Raw genomic sequence first — 23,428 nt, forward strand, 5'->3', positions numbered from 1 at the left:
GGGAAAGAGGCCTCCCAGCAGGCAAAGCCTCCCACACAGCCACTCCGTTTCCTCCAAGTGTCGCATGAGAATGGCAGCTCTAGGAAGTACAGGGCCATCAGCTTGGCCCAGGCACACGCGTGCACGTGCATGCCAGCACGCATAGAACAGAGCTGCCTTTCACCCTGTGGAGTCTCTCAGGCAAACTCATTCTCACTTGTCTTTCTCGTAAGCAATAGACGTGGTAGACTTGAGGTTTGGTGGACATTTTTTATTCCTAAAATGATGTCATCCACAAGCTGGGAGAAAATTGTGATCTCAGCTCTTTGCCAGGACAGAATGCACCTTTGAACACCTGCCCTCAGGGCTAGTTCGCCCAGTGGTATCTCCCAGCGGAAGTTTCCAGGAAGAAATGCAAGAGTGGAGGTTGCTGCCTTCCCCAGAGCCAGTCACTCAGAGGAGGCCCCACCAGTGATACTTCATGGTTGTCCAGATTCAACTGTCTTAGGTTCATCACGCTGGACAGGGAGACTGGGAGCCCACCAGGATGGCCCCTCCCGCAGGGGTACAGGCAGTGTTCACGGTGGAAGGGCCCAATGGACAGGGGATTGCCAAGGGCCACCCACCTAGTGGGTGGCCACGGAGCCCCATAGAGGGGGCTGGACTGACTGCTAATGCTGTAGGGGAAGAAAAAGGAGGTCTCGGGTCCATTCACCCCTCAAAGTTGTGGGGGTTTGTGGAATCAGCCTGTGACATTCCCAGTGTCCTTGATGGTAAAATTAAAAGTGGCCACTGGCAAAGTAGAATGAGCCCTTTGGAGAAAAAGCCTTAGAGTCATCCAGTGAAATTAGAAATGTCCTAGTGAGTTCCAGGCCAGGTCCTGCTAAGTGGCTGCACCTGCCTCCATGAAGGACCGCAGGTCTTGCTTCTGGCGGAATCCCACCATCAGCATGTGTGCCAGTGGGGGTCAAATGGAGCCGTGCTGCCTTGGGCGGGTCTCTCAAGTTGGCAAGATTGACCTTTGTCAAACATACTGAGATAGCTGTCAAGCGAATCAGCAAAATACTAGGTTTCTGAGTTCCAACCCATGCTGAGTTGGCATGAAAGTACTGCAAATGATGAAAAGGACTTTAAGGAATGCACAAATCCCTGTGCAGGTACCACCGGGCCATTAGTGCTTCTCTGAATTTGAATGTTTTGATGCCTCAAAAACCCAGGGAGAGGTACTGTGTCTGAGGCTTCGGTCAGAGGCCTCCAAGCTGCAGCTGCCCTTGTCCCAGACGGGGCTGTACAGGTCTGTGCCTGCTGGAGGAAATCCTTGCCCCTAAGGCCCGAACACTAAGACAATTATAGAATAGCTTTCAGACTACACCCGGGGTCTGCAGGACTGTCTAGGAGTTCCTCTCCTCACCTCCCACTCCCATATTCTAGCTTCAAAAAGGAATCTGCCTTATAAAAGGATCCATGAAATTGAGAAAAAAATTTCATCATCACTGGGACCTTTCCGGGCCGAGAAGTATCCGACAGCATGAGCCTTTCCTCCTCTGGGAACTCCCAGGATGTTGCCTGATGAAGAGAGAAGCTTGCCCAGAAGTCAGTGCTTTGAACAAAAAAATGAAGAAAAAGGGAGGCAGTCAAATTTGATTTTTCTTTGCAGTAGGCTTTTTTTTTAATTGTGGTAAAATATACACAAAATTTCAATCTTTCCTTTTTTGGGGGGCTGCATTAGGTCTTCATTGCTGTACATGGGCTTTCTGGCTCTCTCTAGTTGCGGCGAGCGGGGGCTACACTTCACTGCGGTGCGTGGGCTTCTCATTGTGGTGGCTTCTCTTGTTGTGGAGCACAGGCTCTAGGCGCACAGGCTCAGTAGTTGTGGCTCTCAGGCTCTAGAGCGCAGGCTCAGTAGTTGTGGCGCACAGGCTTAGTTGCTCCGCAGCATGTGGGATCTTCCCAGGGCAGGGATCTAACCCGTGTCCCCTGCATTGGCAGGTGGATTCTTTACCACTGTGCCACCAGGGAAGTTCCTCAATCATTTTTAAGGGTATCAAATACATTCATATTGTTGTGCAGCCATCACCATCATCCTCTCCAGAACTCTATTCATTTTGCAAAACTGAAACTCTGTCCCCATTAAATACTAACTTCTCAGTCCCCCTCCCTCAGTCCCTGGCACCCACCATGCTACTTTCTGTCTCTATGAATTTGACTACTCTAACTACCTGATGTCAGTGGAATCATACACTATCTGTCTTTTTGTGACTGGCTTATTTTACATAGCACGATGTCCTCAAGGTTCATCCACGTTGTAGCATGTGTCAGAATTTCCTTCCTTTCTAAGTCTGAATAATATTCCATTGTATGTATATACCATGTTTTGTTTATCCATTCATCCATCAATGGACACTTGGGTTGCTTCTACCTTCTGGCTATTGTGAATAATGCAGCGGGCGTTTTTCATGGCTGTCAGCTTACCCCCAGGGGAAGGCAGTGACTTCTGCAAAAGGAATGGGCAGCTTCATAGTGGCCACAGTGGTGGCTGGGAGATCCAGGGGGTCTCCCCCTCCCTTCCCCTCCTCTGTTTCTCTCTCTGCTCTCCCCAAGCAACTCCCTGCCAGTCTCGATTAATTCAACTCAAGTACTCTATTCATTCTTTCCCTTCTTCCATTTTCCTTGACTGCATAGGGCCTGAAATCTTCTCATGACCCTCTCAAGATTCGCTTGGGTCCCTGGGCACTTTAAAAAGCCACAGTTCCCTGGGCTACAAGGGGACCCAATATCACAAAGATCTGTGGCTGAGGTTATGTCTCTGAAGGCCACAGACTGAGAGAGGACAGAAGGGCCCTAGTAGCCCCCACCCACCGCCATCCTTCACTGAAGCCTAGGTTTCCCTCCTCCCTTTGCCAAATACTACTTCCTCTTCCTGTAATAAGAGGGCTCCCCATGCTAGATCTATTGCCCCATAGACCAATGTGTCAGCTCTTACAAAAGAGATGATTTCCTGAGTGGAGTGAACAACACATGAAATGTGAGGCTGAGACCCCTCAATTCAGCGGTATCCTGGGAACAGTATATCTGGGACTAGCTCATGTGTCTGGAGTATCGTGAAGGGGGGAGTGATGTGGGGGTAAGGTTATGCAGGGTTTGGAGGCCGAGGCAGAAGGGGTTTGGAATTGATTATGTGCAGGGAAACCACTGGAGGACTCTGACTGAGGAGTGTGTATGATCAGCTGCTGTGCAGAGAATGGGGAGCCAGTTAGGAGGCTGATGGAGTCTTCCAGGTGAGAGAACTCCTGCTCTTCCATCCAAATCTGCCCACCTCTTTTACATTACTCAAGCCTGGAACTTGGGGATCATCCATACCACTTTCCACCTGCAAGTGTTCCCTGTCACACCCCCTCCCGTGGCCCCAGCTATGTCCAGGTCCCACTGGGGGGCACTCTCCTGGCTCCTGTTCTCAGCAGATCCTGTCACAATCTCGAGTAACCCGTTTGTGTGCAATTATTTGATCGTGGCAGCAAGTCTTCAGTGTGCCTCATAATCATCTAGGGGGCTGCCTGAGCCTCACTTCAGGCGGTGCCGGAGAATCTGCATTTAACGTGGTTTGGAACTCTCTGTGAGAAAGGAAGTTGATAGTCCGAATCTCCAACCAGACTCTTACCTCCAGGAGGGCAAGAGAATTGGAATGATGAATAAGCCCAGTCTTGCTGGTGGGCGTTGGCTCCCAAGTTTTGGTGTAGACAAGTCAAGCCTGAAATTCTCCCTTTTACTCTTTTTAGCTATTTGGTTTGTCTTGGTTTGGAGAGACTGACTTCCAGCGGTCTGGACCGTTGGCCCGAGACTATATAAAGACCCTGGAGATGTTAACTGCTTCTGCCCCGGCGCCGCCTTTTCACACGCTGCTAGGTGGATGTTAACATCTGCTCCATTTCTGGGATGCACAAACCGAGGCCCAGCTGGCGGCAGACAAGTGTCCCGGCGGCTCGGCGCACACGGCCGTCGCCCTTGACAACGCGGCACAAGGTCACGGAGGTCCAGCCCCCAGGTCCGGCTGCCCCCGCGCGGCCAGACCGCGCCCGGACCGCGCCCGAGCCCGAGCCCGAGCCACAGAGGGCCCCGCCCACCCGCCAGCGCAGGCAGCGGGCCGGGCAGCCGGGCGCGCGCCGTGACGTCACCACGCCGCGCCCGAAGAAGGCCCCGCCCCGGCCTCAACCCCGGCACGCTTGGCTTCTGTGGGCGCCCAGGAGGACGCACATGGCTCGCGAGCTGCGGACGCTGCTGCTGTGGGGCTGCCGCCTGCGGGCCCCGGCGCTGTCGGTCGCCCGGGGAGGTGAGGGCGGCCGGGCAGGACGGGTGGAAAGCGAGTGGGGACGGGCACGCGCGGAGCCCTCGGGGTCCCGAGCCCCTTTTCTACGTGGGAGACGCGGTGACGGCTCTTCCTTGCTCGGCTTGGGAGATTTTTGTGAGGTTTACGCGTCCAACGCGCCGCGAGCGGCGAACGCTGAGCCCTCGGTGCGTTCTGGTGTCACCTGGCTCGGCCCTGCGCCAGGCTTCCGCGTTTCCCCGGAGGTGACGGGGTTGAGCCTGGGCCCGCGTGACTGCAGCAGCGGCTTCTCTCCAACGAGCTCCTCGGGCCGGGTTGAGGCGGAGGCGTCGCGGGCTCCTCGTTTCTGGAGCCGAAGGCACTTTCGGGAAGTTGAAATCGAAGGGCGCCTGTGCGCTGGGAAGGGGCTTCACCAGGGTGATTGCTTAAGTCCCTTAGTTGTGTTTTTATTCTCCCCCCCCAAGTTGATTAATACACAAATAACGCATAAGCCACTTGGTCACTCGTTCATTCGACACACACCTGAGTGCCCACTCGGCCCGGCGCGCGGCAGCAAACCAGAGAACCGGCCCGCTGGCCTCTCGTGCAGCCCGTGGACCCTGGGTTGTTGCCCGCCGTATCCCCAGGGCCTGGAATTGGTAGGTAGGTGCTCAAATCAGTGTTGAAAAAAAAGAATGACCGCAGTCTCTGCTCTCACTCCGCATTCGGAAGCAACCATGGGTGGACGTCTTGGCGTTGCTTCCAGGCTCTGTACACTTAGTTACACAAATATAAATACACACGTCTATTTTTACGTAAAAAGGCCTAAACCGTGTATACATTGTGCTACAGATTTTTTTTTTTTAAGCTCTAGAATGGCTTACATATGTTTTCCTGTCAGTATGCACGGGTTTACGGCTTTACAATGGACGCATAGTAGTATTCTGTGTTAGGACGTATCATCATTTACTTAACATTGCCCTATTAGCGGACGTAATCAAGGTTATTTCCAGATTTTTTTTTGGGGGGGGGTCATTACAGTGCTGTATAGAATGGGCGAGTATTTAATCTTTGTGTCCATGTGTGGCATTTCTTTAGAATTACAGAATTAGAGTTTTAGAATTGATGGTTCAGAGCCTGTGCGTATTTGAAATGTTAGCTGATATTGCCAAATTGCTGTACAAAAAGGCTTTATCAACTTATATTCTCATTAGGGAATGAGACCAGTGAGAATGTTTTCATTTGTTTAATGGCCATTTGTATATCTTCTGTGAATTTCCTCTTCATGTCTTTTACAGCTTCTTCTGTTGCCTGAGTTTTAAATTTTGGTGTAGTCTCTTTTTAAACAATGATTTTTAAAAATATCATGCATTAGCAGATAAGACAACTGTAGGTTTTATTACTGTTTCTTGTATTCAACATTTTCCTTCCTTTTGGGATTTATTTCCTGTTTTAGCAGAGTATATATATACCCTTGTGCTTGTTTTGCAGAAAAAGTCAATGGGTTGTAAATTTTGTAAGCCCCACCGTGTTTAAAAAGATTTTTATTTTGACCTCATACTTGTAGTTTGGCTGGGTGTTGCATTCCAGGTCAAAATAATTTTCCTTCAAAGATTGATATTGCTATATTGTCTTCCAGCAACTTCGTTAAAGGTGAGCAGTCATATCAGTTTGATTCTTGTGTTTTTTTGTAGCCAACTTGTTTTTTTCCCAGCTCTCTGCAGGTTAAGATTCTTTTCCCATGTTCTGAGATGTTCTGACCATGTGTGTTTGTAATTCATTCTTTGTACCATTCTTATTTTCACGGTTGGCATTGCAAGAACGAGAGCATGAGGCAGCCACAGTAGGATTGGTTGGTGCTTAAGTTAACATCTTATGACTTTTCTGTTCTCTATAAGCTGGAGCCTTTGCTGGAATTTTCTGCCTTGGGGAGTTGTAAGGGGTGGGCAGTCTGCTCCAAGCACCAGAAAGTTCACAAGAGTGAGCTTTCTCTTTTGTAGGGCTAAATCATTGCAGGTTTGTGTCATCCTCCAAAACAAGCCCCACCTGAACCTTGTCAACTGCAAATGCCCATTTAGTACTTATTATTTTGTTGATTTATTTTGCTTCCTCCCTCTGCTCTCACTGTGGGGCCCATACTATTTAATTTCTGCCCTTCCACCTCTTGTGCTGCAACCTTCACAAGAATTCAGGCAAATTTCTGGTGTTCCCGGGCTGTTTTGGGGATGCAAGGAGTAGCACTTGCTGGTCAGATTTCACTCTCTCAGTAAAGCAGCTGTAGGTGTTGCTAATTTAACATGAGGACAAAGGTTTCAATGGTTAACTGCTTAGACCCTGAATGGCAGTGCTGTCTATGTAAACCATGGTTCTGGGGCTTAGGGCTAGCGCCAGAGAAGCATATGGACAGAGGAGGGATGTGTGGCCAGCTGTCCGGGAGGCAGTGGGACACTTGGTTAGGATGAGGGGCCTGAGTTATCTGTGCTGTCTGCAAAAGATCAACCCAAATGTAATAGGTTAGTAAAGACCTTATTAGTTACTGGCTGAGTAATTGATCAGAACTAAGGTGTTTTGCTCCCCTCTGGCATGCAGCTTCAAGCTGCATGAAGAGGGAAAACGGCTGATGAGTAAACACTGAAGGAAAATGACAGTTCTCACTCCCAGATGTCAAATACCAGGTTGTAACAGGACAAAGGAGACTATTACAGAGGCCAGTGGTGGTGTTTGCTTGTCTGTCTCAAACCAAAGTACTGACTCAGGATCAATGAAAATGTATCCACTTCACTCTCAAGTGAGATACTTTAAGTTGCCAGAGGATTTTCTTGCTTTGGATTCTTGGTGCCTTCATTGCAGCAGCTAGAATTTTTCTTACATACCATTCTGCTCAGCCTTGATACAGAACGCTAGCCTTTTTTTTTTTTTTTTACTAGGAAGCTGCTGTTTGCTTCGTCCACATGGAGACTTACCTATAGTTCTGTAGCTTTTAGTAAAGGTAGATTCCAGGATATTTCTGGAATGGCTGGTTATTTCTGCTAAAGCCACTAGGAATTACAGATGATGAAAGTTGTAGCTTGGAGAACCAGTGTCTACTTGGGGGCATTATTTCCATCTGCTTTTTGATGCCCAAAGTATAGGTAAATTGAATACAGGTGTAGCTGAGTCATGGATGTAACTAATTTTGAAAGAATGGCTGTTTGTTATTTAGCAGCTGTATAATCAAGAAATGTGATTAGAATATTAGAAATTAATTTTGAGATAGGCAAAATGAATGCCATATTTTAAAAGAACAGTCTATATAGCAGTATCGTTAAGAACAAAATAGAAGGGTACAAGTCTTCCTAAAGGACCGGGGCAGTGAGGGAACCGATGTGTGCTGTGAAGGAGGAGTGAGCAAAGCACTGAAGTTCACACGTACCGGATATTCCAGCATTTGCAGGAAATGGAGTGCCTGGAGGGATTTTCCATGAAACTTACTTGCAAAGTAGTAAAACATTTCATTTCAACCATTATGATTAGAAGTCTTTCTAAAAGACTTAATCATCAGATGAAACATGACAGAACCTTTCGGTTTTTTCAGGGTCATTATGAATGTTAACTTATGGTCTTCTGTTGTAATACACAGGCCTCTGCAGGACCACTAGGATGTGATGGCTCCTTTGTCTATAAAATGTCCCAAACTGAAACTGCATCCTGAGTATTTCTGTGTTTTTAGCCTCTGTTACTCTCATTTTAACTTACCAGGCCTCTGACGCCAGGTTCCCTCCTCCTCTCTGTTTTCAGTTGAGGGTTGGGAAACTGGATCATAAAACTTGTTAGCCACTTTTTTTAAAGGAGAGGAGAATTCTGGATGGGGACAGAATATTCTTGTTTAACTGAAGCTCTGCATGTGGATTTTGTGTCCTGTATTTTGACTCTTCAGAGATGCCCCTCCCTTTTGGTTTTGCTGTGTTTCTCTGTATTCAGGGAGTTGATGTTTCTTGATAGAGTGTCAGTATTGCTTAGTAGAGAACGATTAAAACAGGCTATGAAGGCACTTCCCAGGTGGCACACTGATTAAGAATCCACCTACCAATGCAGGGCACACAGGTTCGAGCCATGGTCTGGGAAGATCCCACATGCTGTGGAGCAACCAAGCCCACGTACCACAACTACCGAGCCTGTGCTCTAGAGCCTGTGAGCCACAACTACTGAGCCCGTGAGCCGCAACTACTGAAGCCCACGTGCCTAGAGCCCTTGCTCTGCAACAAGAGAAGCCACTGCAATGAGAAGCCCACACACTGCAACGAAGAGTAGCCCCCGCTCGCCACAACTAGAGAAAGCCCTTGTGCAGCAACAAAGACCAAACAGCCAAAAGTAAATAAATTAAAAAAAAAAAAACCCAAAACAGGCTGTGAAACACAGTAAGGTTTAAGAAATAGTGAAAATGTTCAGGAATTCCAGAGGAACGCATGTAGAAAATTTTGAGGGAATACAGATTTTTTTTTTTTTTTTTAATATTTATTTATTCGGCGGAGCCTGGTCTTCTTTGCGGCAGGTGGGATCTTTAGCTGTGGCATGCGAACTCTTAGCTGTGGCATGTGGGATCTAGTTCCCTGACCAGGGATCAAACCCAGGCCCCCTGCATTGGGAGTGCAGAGTCTTAGCCACTGGACCACCAGGGAAGTCCCCAAATCTTTATTTGATATATAAATAGAAAATGAAGAACTTTCTGTCTAGAATATTGATATACTTAAATCTTACCTCAAATGATTACAGAACTTAAGAAACAAAATGTTCGGAGAAATTTCAGATGCGAATAGCTAACCTGTGGTATCTGGTGAAATTTGAGAGATAATGAAACCATCCAAGTTGACTTATACTGAAAAGCAGAGAATTTCATGCTTAGAAGCATAAAACTATAGTGAAATAGTTGGAGGTATTCTGGAAAGAAAGCTAGAGGCTACATTCCAAAGAACGATGGTTTTTCCAGTATTGTATTTTCCCTTTTGGGGAGAGGCTTAATTCTCCTTTTCATTGATCTGAAAGTACCTTTACAGAATTTTAAACTTTATAAATAAACTTATTAAAAATTTTACTTTTTATAGAACCTGAAGCTTTAACTTAGAGTTTAGGTTGATATTAGATGAGTGAATTTCAAGCATTTTTTGTCATGTACTCCCGGTAAGAAATGCATTCACATTGTGACCTGCTATACAAGTATGCATATACTGTACAAATATGTGTACATACTTAGCTGAAAGAGTTTTGTAAATACTTACATGTATTATGCTATGTGTTGGTTGTTTTTTTTTTTTTTTTTTTTTTTGGGGGACGCGGGCCCCCCCCTGTTTTGGCCTCTCCCGTTGCGGCACAAGTTCTGGACGCGAAAGCTCAGCGGCCGTGGCTCACGGGCCCAGCTGCTCCGCGGCATGTGGGATCTTCCCGGCCCGGGGCACGAACCCTTGTCCCCTGCATCGGCAGGCGGACTCTCAACCACTGCGCCACCAGGGAAGCCCAAATTTTACTTTTGTCTGCGTTGGGTCTTCGTTGCGGCGCGCGGGCTTCGCATTGCGGTGGCTTCTCTTACTGCGGAGCACGGCGCGCAGGCTTCAGTAGTTGTGGCGCACGGGCTTAGTTGCTCCGCCGCACGTGGGATCTGGTTGTTTTTTTTTAATATTTATTTGGTTGCACCAGGTCTTAGTTGTGGCAGGTGGGCTTCTTAGTTGCGGCTCACAGCCTCCTTAGTTTTGACATGTGAACTCTTAGTTGCAGTATGCATGTGGGATCTAGTTCCCTGACCAGGGATTGAACCCTGGCCCTCTGCATTGGGAGCACGGAGTCTTAACCACTGCGCCACCAGGGAAGTCCCATGCTATGCATTCTTTTACTTTCCGTTTCATTAAAAAAAAAAAAAAAAAAAAAAAATTCTGACTTAGCTCACTGAATTGCTTAGCTCACTGAATTGCTTTCATAATCAACAATCTTGACCTGCATTCTGAGAAACACTGTGTCCTGTGGCTGTACCTTCTGAGAAAATGACAATGTGTTTATCAAGGGCCTGCTCCAACTCTAGGGTGATCGTGGGGAAAATAAAGACATGAGATGGTCAAGGCCACTGGAGCTCCATAGTGTGGCAGCAGCAGTTCCTTAAACGAACATCTGCAGTGCCTGCTGTGGGATGAGATGGACAGGAGTCCTGGCCCTCTGTGTCTCTGATGTGGAGTGCAGTTGATGCAGACAAGTACGTGCTGTTTGGATGTCATGTGAAGAAACCAAAGCAGGAAGAGGATCGCAGTAGAAGTGGGGCGGTCAGGGGAGGCCTCACGTGCAGGGTGGCGTTTAAGCAAAGCCTGGAAGGAGGTGAAGGTGTCCGAGGCAGGAGATTTCAAGCAGAGGGAGTGGTAGGTGCCAGGATCCTGAGGCAGGAATGGGCTGGCATATTGGAGGGACAGTAAAGAGGTGGGGCCGCGCTCGGGGCGCTCTTGAGTCGGGTTAGAGTCGCGCTGCTTTCCTCTACGTGTGACTTCATGGGGAGATGTGGGCAGCTGGTGATAAGATGGGGAGTTAGAGTTAAAGCTAACTTCATAGGAGTTTCCTGAGAAAAATTATTTCTACATTTTTATTAGTGAGAAGGTAGTGGTGTTTTCCCGAACAGACTGGTACAGTGAAAAAAACTTCCACCCTGTCTTAGCTCACTGCCCAGTGGCTCCAGAAAAAGCCTCTGCAGCGACGGGTGTCCACACCATCCATCCCTTGGGAATGAAGAAGGGCTACCCTGGTCATGGGCTGTGCGCAGTCTGCCCGTCACACTTTGCACATGCTGTATCTAGACACCCAGAGCCCTGGAGCCACAGTGTGGTGCCCCTTCCTTCACTTAACCTTCTCCTGAGGGACCTTTAGGTTGTTTGCAGGCTTCGTTTTTTTTTAAATCACAGGCAGTGCCACCAACAGTTTTTTACACCTTCACCAGTGCTAGCTTAACTATTTTATGTTTGTCAGTCTGACAGTGAAAATGCTATCTTGTTTTAAAATGCAATTCTTTAGCTATGAATGTGGTAATGCATCTTTTTCTATGATTCAAAGCCATTGATGTTTCTCTTTTTTGTGAAGTGCCATTTTCCTCTTGCACTGTTGGTCTTTTTCTTGTAGATCTGTGAGTGATCTTGCTGTATTAAGGAAACTAGCCCTCTGCCACATGTTTCAGACTTTTTTTTCTCTAGTGTGTTTGCCCATTGACTTTAATTTTTTAAAGTGTGGTTATTGCTCATTGTTTTTATTTTTTAAAAAATAAATTTATTTTATTTTTGGCTGCTTTGGGTCTTCGTTGCTGGGTGCGGGCTTTCTCTAGTTGCAGTAAGTGAGGGCTACTCTTTGTTGTGGTGTGTAGGCTTCTCATTGTGGTGGCTTCTCTTGTTGTGGAGCACGGGCTCTAGGCATGCAGGCTTCAGTAGCTGTGGCTCGCGGGCTCTAGAGCACAGGCTCAGTAGTGGCGCACAGGCTTAGTTGCTCCGTGGCATGAGGGATCTTCCCGGACCAGGGGTTGAACCCATGTTCCCTGCATTGGCAGGCGGATTCTTAACCACTGCGCCACCAGGGAGGTCCTGTTGTTTTTATTTTTATTTTTTTACCTTTTTGTTTTGTTTTGTTTTTTTTGGCTGTGCCCTGTGACATGCGGGATCTTTTTGTTTTGTTTTTTTTTGGCTGTGCCCTGTGACATGCGGGATCTTAGTTCCCTGACCAGGGATCAAACCTATGCCCCCTGCAGTGGAAACATGGAGTCTTAACCACTGGACCACCAGGGAAGTCCCTCATTGTCTTTATTTATTCATTAAAATTTTTTAATTTTAATTTTTTATTAAGATATAATTGGCATATAACATTATGATAGTTTTAGCTGTGCAATATAATGATTCAATATTTGTATATATTGCAGAATGATCACCACAATAGTTTAGTTAACATCCATCACATCACATCACAGTTACAATTTTTTTTGTTGTTTAGGGGTCTACTTTATTGGCTTTAATTTTTATGTGGTCCATAAATTTATGGTTCTTGGGCTACGTGTCTTGTTTGGGCAGAGTTCCCTTTTAAGTCATTAAGGAAAAAGATCTCAAGTGATCAATATCATTAGACGTTAGGTAGGGAAATGCACATCAAAACCATGATGAGATAGCACTTCACACCCACCGGGGTGGCTATAATTAAAAAAACACAGGCAATAACAAACATCTGTGATGATGTGGAGAAACCTTCACCCACTGCTGGCAGGAATATAAAATGGTGCAGCACTTTGGAAAACAGTCTGGCAGATCCTCAAATGGTACAGACTTTGATAGAGACAAATGGCATAGACTTACCATTTGACCCAGCAATTCCACTCCTAGGTTTATGCCCAAGAGAATTTAAAGCACAGAAACTTGTACAACAGTGTTTATAGCAGCATTATTCGTAACATTAGCCAAAAAGCAGAAACAACCCAATTGTCCATCAACTGATAAGTGGATAAACATCATGTGGCCTATCCATATAATTGATATTATTCAGCCATAACAAGGAATGAGGTATGCTATGTGCTACAATGTGGATGAACCTTGAAAACATTACGTTAAGTGAAAGAAGCCGTAGACAAAAGACCATGTGTAGTATGTCCAGAATAGGCAAATGTCCAGAATAGGCAAATCTATAGAGACAGAAAGTGGTTACCAGGAGCTGGGGGCAGGAGGATTGGGGAGTGACTACAGATGGGTATGGAGTTTCTTTCTGGAGTGTTAAAAATGTTCTCAATTAGATAATGAGGTTGGTTTTGTAAATATACTAAAAGCCATTGAATGGTACATTTTAACTGGGTGAATTATATCTCAAAGCTGTTTTTAAATTATCTCTTATAATTTCTTTCAGTACTTTTTTTTTTTTTTTCCGGTACGCAGGCCTCTCACGGTAGTGGCCTCTCCTGTTGCGGAGCACAGGCTCTGGACGCGCAGGCTCAGCGGCCATGGCTCACGGGCCCAGCTGCTCCGCGGCATGTGGATCTTCCTGGACCGGGGCACGAACCCGTGTCCCCTGCATCGGCAGGCGGACTCTCAACCACTGCGCCACCAGTGAAGCCCTACACTTCTCTGTATTCTGTTATTCAATTAATAGATATTGGAGAGCTTTCTGTATCAGTACATAGAGAGTTTTCTCATTCTTTTTTCTTTTTCTTTTTTAAATAGCCACATCATAGTAGTGGTCCCATGTCAGGAGGCACCATAGTTTATTTACTAGCCCTCTGTTAATGGACATTTAAGTGGTTTCCAGGCATTTGCTATAATGTATGGCCTTTCATCTCTGTCTTTATATTCAGGTTCAGCTGTATCCATAGAATAAAGTCCCAAAATGGAATTGCCAGATTAGAAGGTATATGCATTTGTAATCTTTTCTTTTTTTTTTTTTTTTTTTTTTTTTGAGGTACGCAGGCCTCTCACTGTTGTGGCCTCTCCCATTGCGGAGCACAGACTCCGGACGCGCAGGCTCAGCAGCCATGGCTCACGGGTCCAGCTGCTCTGCGGCATATGGGATCTTCCTGGACCGGGGCACGAACCCATGTCCCCTGCATCGGCAGGCGGATTCTCAACCACTGCGCCACAAGGGAAGCCCAGTATATATCTTTTTACCTCTAAAAAGGATCTAATTATCATTTCTTTTCTCCATCCTGACTTTTTATTTAATGATTCTCAAACTTATCTTCCATCTTAAATACCCATCACTCTCCCTCCCCAGATTTACAATGGCAAAGGACTCAGCTACTCCTCTTCTGAAGGACTTCTGGGTCACCTTTAGTGTTCTGCAATATCTAGATTAATTATATAACTTTTATATGCACTGGGAAACCAAAAAATTTGTGTGACTTTATTGTGGTACTCGCTTTATTGTAGTGGTCTGGAACTGAACCTGCAATATCTCCAAGGTCTGCCTAGTGCTAAACTAGCCTTACATCCTTCAGATAAACCTGCTTGGTTGTGATGTAGTATCATTTTTATATATTAATGGATTTTACTTGCTAATATTTTATTAAGGACCTCCATGTCTGTGTCCATGATTGATATTGGTGTAGTATTTTTATTGTGTGTGCATGGTGTCTTTGTCAGCTTTTGATGTTAGGGTTGTGCTGTCATCATAAAACTTGAATGGAAATAATTCTTTCTTTTTCTATTTTCTGAAACTGTAAGATTGATGTTACTTCTTCCTCATGTGATTGATAGAATTCAGTAGAAATTCTGGGCCTGGAATTTTATTTACAGAAATACTTTTGCAAATAAATTCAATTTCTTTATTACATATAAAGCAATTCAAAATTTCTGTTTCATCTGTCACTTTGGATAATGTTTTTCAAGGAATTTGTCTATTTCATATAAGTTGTCAGATTTCTTGGCATAAATTTGTTCATAATGTTTCCTTATTATTTATTTATTTTTGGCTGAGTTAGCTCTTTGTTGTGGCTCACAGCCTTTCTCTAGTTGCGGTGAGCGGGGGCCACTCTTTGTTGCAGTGCATGGGCTTCTCAATGTAGTGGCCTCTTGTTTCAGAGCACGGGCTGTAGACGCGCGGGCTTCAGTAGTTGTGGCTCATGGGCTCAGTAGTTGTGGCTTGCGGGCTCTAGAGTGCAAGCTCAGTAGTTGTGGCACATGGGCTTAGTTGCTCTGCAGCATGTGAGATCTTCCTGGGCCAGGGATGGAACCCGTGTCCCCTGCATTAGCAGGCGGATTCTTAACCACTGTGCCACCAGGGAAGTCCTTTCTGGTAATACTTTTTATTTTGCAGTGTACTTTGTCTGATCTAATCTGGTCCTACCAGCCTTTTTATGCTTACTTTTTACGTGGCATATCTTTTTCCATTCATTTACTTTCAGTGTATCTGTGCTTTTATATTTTAAGTGATTGTTTTGTAGACAGCATATAATTAGGTCTTGCTTTATCAATTCTGACAGTCTTTGCCTTTATAATCAAAGTGTTTTAGTCCATTGACCTAAACTGTAATTATTGATATAGTCAGATTTATCTCTACCATTATGTTATTTGTCCCCTTCTCATTTTTTCCTGTCTTCTAGCTTTCTTGTATTCTTTTGGATCAAGTAAATATTTTTTAGAATTCCATTTTAGTTTACTAATGCTTTTTTAGCTATACGTCTTTGCATCATTTTTTATTGGTTACTCTGGAGAGTGTAATGTTCATCCTTAACTTTTCATAGTCTGTTTAGAATTAGTATTGTAATATACCATATAAACTGTAAAAGCCTTGCAACTATATAGGTGCATTTACTCCCTCCACCCCATCCTTTATGTTACATTTGTCTTATGTATTGCCTGTACATATGTTGTAAACCCCACAAGATAATGTTTTAATTTTTGGTTTAAGTTGCTGTATATATTTTAAGGAAATCAGAGAAAAATTCTTTTCTGTTTACCTAGGTTATCATTTCTGATGCTCTGCATTCCTTTTTGAAGATCCAAGTTTCCATTTCATATCATTTACTTCCAGCCTGAAGAACTGTAGCATTTCTTTTAGTGCAGGTCTGCTGTTTAATACTTAAACAGCATTAAGTACCATTGTCTTTCAGCCTCCATTATTTCTGATGAAAAGTTAGCTGTCATTCAACTTATTGTTCCCGCATGTAATGTGTTGTTTTTCTCTGGTTGCTTCCAAGATTTTCTCTTTTTATTTGGTTTTCAGCAGTTTGATTAGGATGTGCCTAGGTGTTTTTCTTTGATATTATCTTGCTAGTGGTTCATGGAACTTTTGAATCTGTAAATATATGTCTTTGTCCAGCTTTGGGGGAATTTTCCAGTTATTATTTCTTCAAATGTTTTTTCTGCCCTATTCTCTTTCTCCGCTCCTTCTGGGACTCCAATTACATTTATGTTAAACTTATTTCTGTTGTCCCACATATATCTGAGACCCTGTTCTTTTTTTTTTTTTGTGGTACGCGGGCCTCTCACTTTTGCGGCCTCTCCCACTGCTGAACACAGGCTCCGGACGCTCAGGCTCAGTGGCCATGGCTCACGGGCCCAGCTGCTCCGCGGCATGTGGGATCCTCCTGGACTGGGGCATGAACCCGAGTCCCCTGCATTGGCAGGCGGACTCTCAACCACTGCCTGTGCCACCAGGGAAGCCCTGTTCATTTGTTTTTAATCCGTTTCACATTGAATAATTTCTGTCAATTTATTTTGAAGTCCATAGACTCCTCTGTTGTCTCCATTTGGTTTTTAAGCCTTCTAGTTAATTTGTAAGTTTCAGACATGGTTTTTTTTTTTTAACTTCTTTACTGGAGTATAATTGCTTTACAGTGGTGTGTTAGTTTCTGCTGTATAATAAAGTGAATCAGCTGTATGTGTACATATACCCCGATATCTCCTCCCTCTTGCGTCTCCCTCCTACTCTCCCTATCCCACCCCTCTAGGTGGACACAAAGCACCTAGCTGTTCTCCCTGTGCTATGCGGCTGCTTCCTGCTAGCTACCTATTTTATATTTGGTAGTGTATAATGTCCATGCCACTTTCTCACTCGTCCCAGCTTACCCTTCCCCCTCCCTGTTTCCTCAAGTCCATTCTCTACGTCTGTGTCTTTATTCCTGTCCTGCCCGTAGGTTCTTTGGAACCATTTTTTTTCTTTTTTTTTTTAGATTCCATATATATGTGTTAGCATACAATATTTGTTTTTCTCTTTCTGACTTACTTCACTCTGTATGACAGTCTCTAGGTCCATCCACCTCACTACAAATAACTCAGTTTCGTTTCTTTTTATGGCTGAGTAATATTCCATTGTATATATGTGCCACATCTTCTTTATCCATTCATCTGTCAGTGGACACTTAGCTTGCTTCCATGTCCTGGCTATTGTAAATAGAGCTGCAATGAACATTGTGGTACATGACTCTTTTTGAATTATGGTTTTCTGAGGGTATATGCCCAGTACAGACATGGTATTTTCTATATCTAGGATTTCCACTTGGTTCTTCTATTATAGTTTGTCTCTGAGATTTCTCTTTTTTTTATTTTGAGCATATTTTACTTTATGTCATATAGTATTGTTATAATGGCTGTTTTAAAGCCATTGTCCTCTGATACCAACATCTGGATCTTCTTGGCACCAGTCTCCATTGACTGACACTTCTCTTTAGCAGGGGTTGCATTTTCCTGATTCTCTGTATATTGAGTAACTTTTTATTGCATCCTGGACATTGTGGATGTTGCCTTGTGGAATCTCTGGACTCTGTTATATTCCTCTGACGAGTAGTTGTTGTTTTAAAGGTGGGTATTGACGTGGTTGGCCCCCAGCTGCAAACACTTTCTCTTAGGCAGCAGCTTGACTTTTTTCCTTAACTGGGCTGCTTGCAGTTTGCCCCACATATGCATGGTTCAGGAGGTCAGCCAGAGACTTAGAAGAATTTATTCCCCAAATTGGGGGCTCCCTATCTCTGACTCGCCTTTCTGGGATTTCCTCCCTTCACTTTTCATATTCTGTGGTTTTCCAAATCTCTCCTCTGGTTCTTCAGGCCAGAAAAGTGCACATTGTGTGTGTTTTCTCTTAGAGTTTTAGCCACCCCTCATTGAACCCACCCTCATTCTGTGCTGTTCCCTTCTTCCAAATATCTTCTCTCCAGAATCTGCCTGCTTTTGTTGATTCTCCAGAGTCTTCAGGAGGTCTTTTTGTTGCTGTTCCTGTGTTCATGGTTGCTATCAGGTTTGGTTGGTAGGATACACCTCAGCCATACAGGAAGTGGCACTCCGTGTAATAAAGATGAAAAGTGAAATTGCTGTTATCCATATCACACTTGAGAAAATGGGAGATTGTCCATTTGGAATATGTAATTCCAGAGAAACAATCAGCATATTTCTCATAGCTTAAAATAATGTGTCTGTATCTAAGGTACATAACTTAGGATGCCATTATGAAGCAAAACCATAGTAAGAACTATGGCTGATATATAAGAAAGATTTTTTTTTTTCCCCTTAAGAAAACAAAGCAAAAGAACATACCGGGCTTCCCTGGTGGCGCAGTGGTTGAGAGTCCGCCTGCCGATGCAGGGGACATGGGTTCGTGCCCCGGTCCCGGAAGATCCCACATGCTGTGGAGCGGCTGGGCCCGTGAGCCATGGCTGCTGAGCCTGCGCGTCCGGAACCCGTGCTCCGCAACAGGAGAAGCCACAACAGTGAGAGGCCCGCGTACCGCAAAAAAAAAAAAAAAAAAGAACATACCCATTGTGTTTTGACTCATGTGCCTTCCTTAGCAGGCCCCTGTTGGCAGTTGCATTTTTAATTTATGCTTACTAGTTAAAATGGCCTTGTGGATCACTACTGCCATCTGTTGGCTGATTGAATGGGCTTCTGATTGAGTATAGGGATGTTTATGCTGATAAAAAGTTTCATGATTGTAAAAAAAAAAAAAAGGCTGCTTCTGCATCAGATGCTTTGGCATACAGAGAAATATGTTTGTTCTTGCCTTCAGAGAATTTGATGCTAAGAAATATAAGCTTGTTCCTGCCCTACTTTGGTGAGATGTTATATATTAGGAAAAAGTTAATAGTAGAAGAAATGCCACAAGCTGGCTTGTAACAGCAGTTTTAATTTAGTAGCATGGAAAACAAGTGTTGTGAATTCATAGTAGGGAGAGATTATTGTGTACTGTGGTGGGGGGTGGGAAGGCCTGGTGGAAGAGCAGGCCTTACACTGGATCCTGAAGCAGTTCAAATGGAAAGAAGTTGGAGGTACAGGAAGCAGCATGAGCACTGGTAGGTGTGTGTGTTGTCAGATTCAAACTATTGGTGCTTCCCATTCTGTGACCCCAAACCACCAAACAGATTAATACTAAGACATTGTAGCTTGACGCTGAGGTTTGTGGTTTTTCCTTTAGGGTGTAGGGGGGACATGAGGACAGATATTGTGCAGATATTGTGTTTGTATCTGGTTCAGGCAGACTTACTGCACTATTGGTTTATTCTTTTTTTTTTCTTCGGTACGCGGGCCTCTCACTGTTGTGGACTCTCCCGTTGCGGAGCACAGGCTCCGGACACGCAGGCTCAGCGGCCATGGCTCACGGGCCCAGCCGCTCTGCAGCATGTGGGATCTTCCTGGACTGGGGCACGAACCCGTGTCCCCTGCATTGGCAGGCAGACTCTCAACCACTGTGCCACCAGGGAAGCCCTGGTTTATTCTTAAAATTACTACAGAAAGTTCAGTTAACCTGAAATCAAATCTGTTCTTGATAGTGCTGTTGATTAAAATAATCTTGGAATATAATGGAAAGTCTTAGAATTGTGGTTGAAAATATGGATTGCTTATTTTTTCCCTTTTCCCAACTCTGAGGACTTACATTATTCCCATCATAAACAACATATTAAATCCTTTCAAAAATATTGTGAGTATTAAGTGGGGAAAAAAGCAAAAGGAATAGGAAAAATAAGACATGGGAAAATTGTGTTTAATCTTGAAGCAAGGAAGTCCTTTACAAACAGAAGACTAATTTCCTTAATATATAAAGAGTTCTTACAAATCAGTAAGAAAAAAAATCTGTAGAAAATGATCAGAGGATATCAACAGTCCATTAACATAAAAGGAAATAGAAAATATTTTAAAATGTGGATAGATGTTCCATCTTGCTTTTATAATAAGAGAAATATAAATGAAAACTACAGTAATATTTTTACCTGACTGATAAGCTAAGATCCAAAAGTTTTATAACATTACCATCTTGGCAAGAGTGTGGGATGATGCACACTCTCATAGTATTGCTGTTGGGAATGTAAACTGATAAGTTTCTGGAGGGTGAGTTGGCAGCATTGACCACAGTTTAAATTGGACATAACCTTGGACCTGATGATTCCACTTCTCGATGTGTACTCAAATGTATACTTGTGCATAAATGAAATGACACATGTATAGGAATATTCCTTAGAGTCCTATTTTTTATTTTGAAATATTTTTTACTTTACAGAGATGTTATAAAAATAGTACTCAGTCTTCCCTTCCCCTTTCCTTAATTTCCCCTAATATTACTATCTTTCGTGGCCATGGTATAATTATTGAAAACTGAAGTAACAATGACACAGTACTACTTGGTAATATGCCGGTCTTACCTGACTTTAGCTGGGTTTCCCATCCATGTCCTTTGCTGGACGAGGATCCTCCATCCTGTACTTGTGTCTCTTCAGTTTGTGTTTGTCTTTCAGCACCTTGACACTTTTGTGTATATATATTTGGGTTCGTCTGGTGTTTTCTTATGATTAGATCGAGATGTGGTTTTGGTGAGAACACAACAGAAAACAGGCTGTGCCCTCTCACCCCACCAGGAGTTGCAGGATGTGGACACATCTCATTCCTGATGATAGTGACTGCAGTCGCTTAGTTAAAGGTTATCTGCCAATTACTTCACCGTAAAGTACTGTTTCTCTCTTTGAAACCAAGAGGGGGGATTCTTTGAGATTCTGAAGATGTCTGTTTCTGGTGAACGTCAAATCAACAATCTGTACCTGTCACAGCTATTACTGTGCTTGCTTGATGGTGATTGTCTATTTCCATCATTCCTTATATATTTACTAATTGTAATTCTACTATAAGGAAGAGGTCCTTTCTCCTCCATTTATTTATTATTTATGTAGGTGTGGACTTATATTTATTTTGTTCACCAGCTGACAGTCCCCCACTGTCATTATGTTGTTGCTCAGGTTGTCCTAGATTTTGCCACCGGGAGCGCCTTCCGCTCAGAGCCTGTGCCCTCTCGGCACGTCCCGTCATCTGTGAGTCCTTCACTTTCTAGCACCACAGGTATTCTGGGCTCATCTGGTGTGTTCTCCAGTGGTCTCGATTCCTTTTATTGGAGAATGGTATTTACAGACCAAAGATCTGGGTGCCAGGGAGGGTGACCACACACCCCATTTTGCCCAGGATGAAGGCGTTTCCTGGGATGTGGGACTTTGGGGTGGCAGGTCTGAGACGGGTGCTCTCCATGGTGCCAGGTGTGCTCACTGCTGCTTGGGTGTCCCCGGGCACAGCCAGGAAGTATGTGTGTGTGTGCACTGTCACCCACGTGTATGCACCTTGGTGTTTATTTCTACACTGACACTGATGCCTCCATTTGCAGCACAGCAGGGTTCACCCTGGCCTCCCCCTGCCCTTTCCTGACTCCTTTCTCCTGACTTGAGTCACAATGTACTCACTTGCTTGAGTTTAGTATATACACAGAGCAGTTTGAAAATTGCTACTGCTTCTGCTACAGTAATAGTATGCTGTCCTTTTCAAGCCCAGCTTTACAATATACAGTTGACCCTTGAACAATTGACCTCTGAACTGTGAGGGTCCACTTATTTGCGGATTTTTTTCACTAAGTAGGTACTGCAGTACTACACAATTTGCAGTTGATTGGAATCCACAGATGCGGATGTGCTTGTGTTGGAGGGCCAACTACAGTTATACTTGGATTTTCAACTTCACAGGGGGTGGGGTGGAGGGTTCTGTGCCCCAACACCCCCATTGTTCAAGGGTCACCTGTGCAAAGTACTGGTTTTTTTCTTTTTCCCCAAATGCTGTTTTCTAAAGTCACTTAGGTTCTTTCAGGGCAGTTATGTTATTCATAATATAGTTGTGCACATTTGTATTTAGTTTTATGTTCTCCACACACCCTGGTTGCTCTTAACTATTTACTTTTTGGGTATGTGAAACATTACCATGGTTCTGAGAGTCAGAGGGAAAAGGGATACTCAGAAATGCACGTTCCCCTCAGCTCTGCTACGCCATTCCCAACCTTCTTTCTCCATTCTGTTCCCACACATCTGTTATGGGTCGAATCATGTGTCCCCCAAAAGATGCTGAAATTCTAACCCCCAGGACCTGTGAATGCGATCTTATTTGGAAATAGGGTCTTTGCAGAAGATCAAGTTAAGATGAGGTCGTTAGGGTGGGCCCTAATCCAATATGACTGTGTCCTTATAAAAGGGAAATCTGGACTCAGAGGCAGACACGAGCAGAGGGGAGACGATGTGAAGACACAGGGAGAAGGTGGTCATCTCTAAGCCAAAGAATGCCTGGGGCTCCCAAAGCTGGGAGAGAGTAATAGAACAGATTCTCCTTCACAGCCTCAGAAGGAACCAGCCCTGCCAACACTTTGATTTTACACTTCTAGCCTTCACAACTGTGAGATGATAAGTTTCTGTTGTTTAAGCTGCCCAGCCTGTGGTGCTTTGCCACAGCAGTCCCAGGAAATTAACAGCCCTTGTAACCAGTTTCTTATGGCTTAAATTGTGTGCCCCCAAAAGATACGTTCAAGCCCTTACCTGTGAATGTGACCTTATTTGGAAGTAGGGTCTTTGCAGGTATAAGATGAGGTCATATTGGATTAGAGTGAGCCCCAAGTCCGGTATAACTGACCTTAAGAAGAGGGAAATTTGGACACAGAGGAGACACACATGGGGAAGAGAGGACCATGTGATGACAGAGGCAGAGAGTGGAGTGAGGCAGCCCCAAGCCCAGGGCTGCTGGCAACACCAAAAGCCAGGAGAGAGGCGTGGACAGACTGTCCCTCAGAGCCTTCAGAAGGAATCAGCCCTGCCAACACCTCGGCTTTCCACTTCTGGCCTCCAGAACCCTGAGAGATTAAGTTTCTGTGTTGTAAACCACCTTGTCTGTGGTACTTTGTTACGGTAGCCTTAGTAAATGAATACACAATCTCATTAGTTTCTCATTTATCCTTCCTGTTTCTTTTGCACAAAAGAGTGGAAACATGGATATTTTCCTGTATCTCCTTTCTTCCATGAAGGGTAAGCATGCAATCAATAGATAACTGTTTTATCACTTTGGAGCATTATTTTTAACAGCACAAGACTGGAAACAGTTTTAACGTCCATCAGTTGAGCGCTAGTTAAATACTTATCCATTACAGTGGAATATTATTTGTTCACTGAAAAGAATAAGCAGCTTTATATGTACTAAAACAGAGTGATCTCTAAGATGTGTTTTTTTAAAATATTTATTTATTTATTTATTTATTTATTTATTTATTTGGCCGTGCCGGGTCTTAGTTGTGGCATGCAGGTTCTTTTTTAGTTGTGGTATGACGGATATAGTTCCCTGACCAGGGATCGAACCCAGGCCCCCTGCATTGGGAGTGTGGAGTCCTTTTTTTTTTTTTTTTTTTTTTTTT

General features: G+C 44.4%; 1 protein-coding gene across 2 annotated transcripts in view; it reads left to right on the plus strand.

Moving 5' to 3' along the window:
* Positions 1-4,212: 4,212 nt before the first annotated feature.
* The window catches only part of TRAP1 (TNF receptor associated protein 1), a 47,098-nt gene continuing 27,882 nt past the window's right edge, over positions 4,213-23,428 (plus strand). Inside the window, exon 1 of one of the 2 annotated variants that reach the window (XM_007453483.1) lies at positions 4,213-4,306. In XM_007453483.1, the coding sequence (XP_007453545.1) occupies positions 4,231-4,306 (76 nt within the window). In that variant the 5' untranslated portion in view covers positions 4,213-4,230. The remainder of the gene's footprint in view (positions 4,307-23,428) is intronic. The other variant, XM_007453484.1, reaches the window with a different exon arrangement.

Source organism: Lipotes vexillifer, unplaced genomic scaffold (assembly GCF_000442215.2).
Source record: "Lipotes vexillifer unplaced genomic scaffold, Lipotes_vexillifer_v1.1 scaffold914, whole genome shotgun sequence".
In the NCBI taxonomy this organism is placed as follows: domain Eukaryota; kingdom Metazoa; phylum Chordata; class Mammalia; order Artiodactyla; family Lipotidae; genus Lipotes; species Lipotes vexillifer.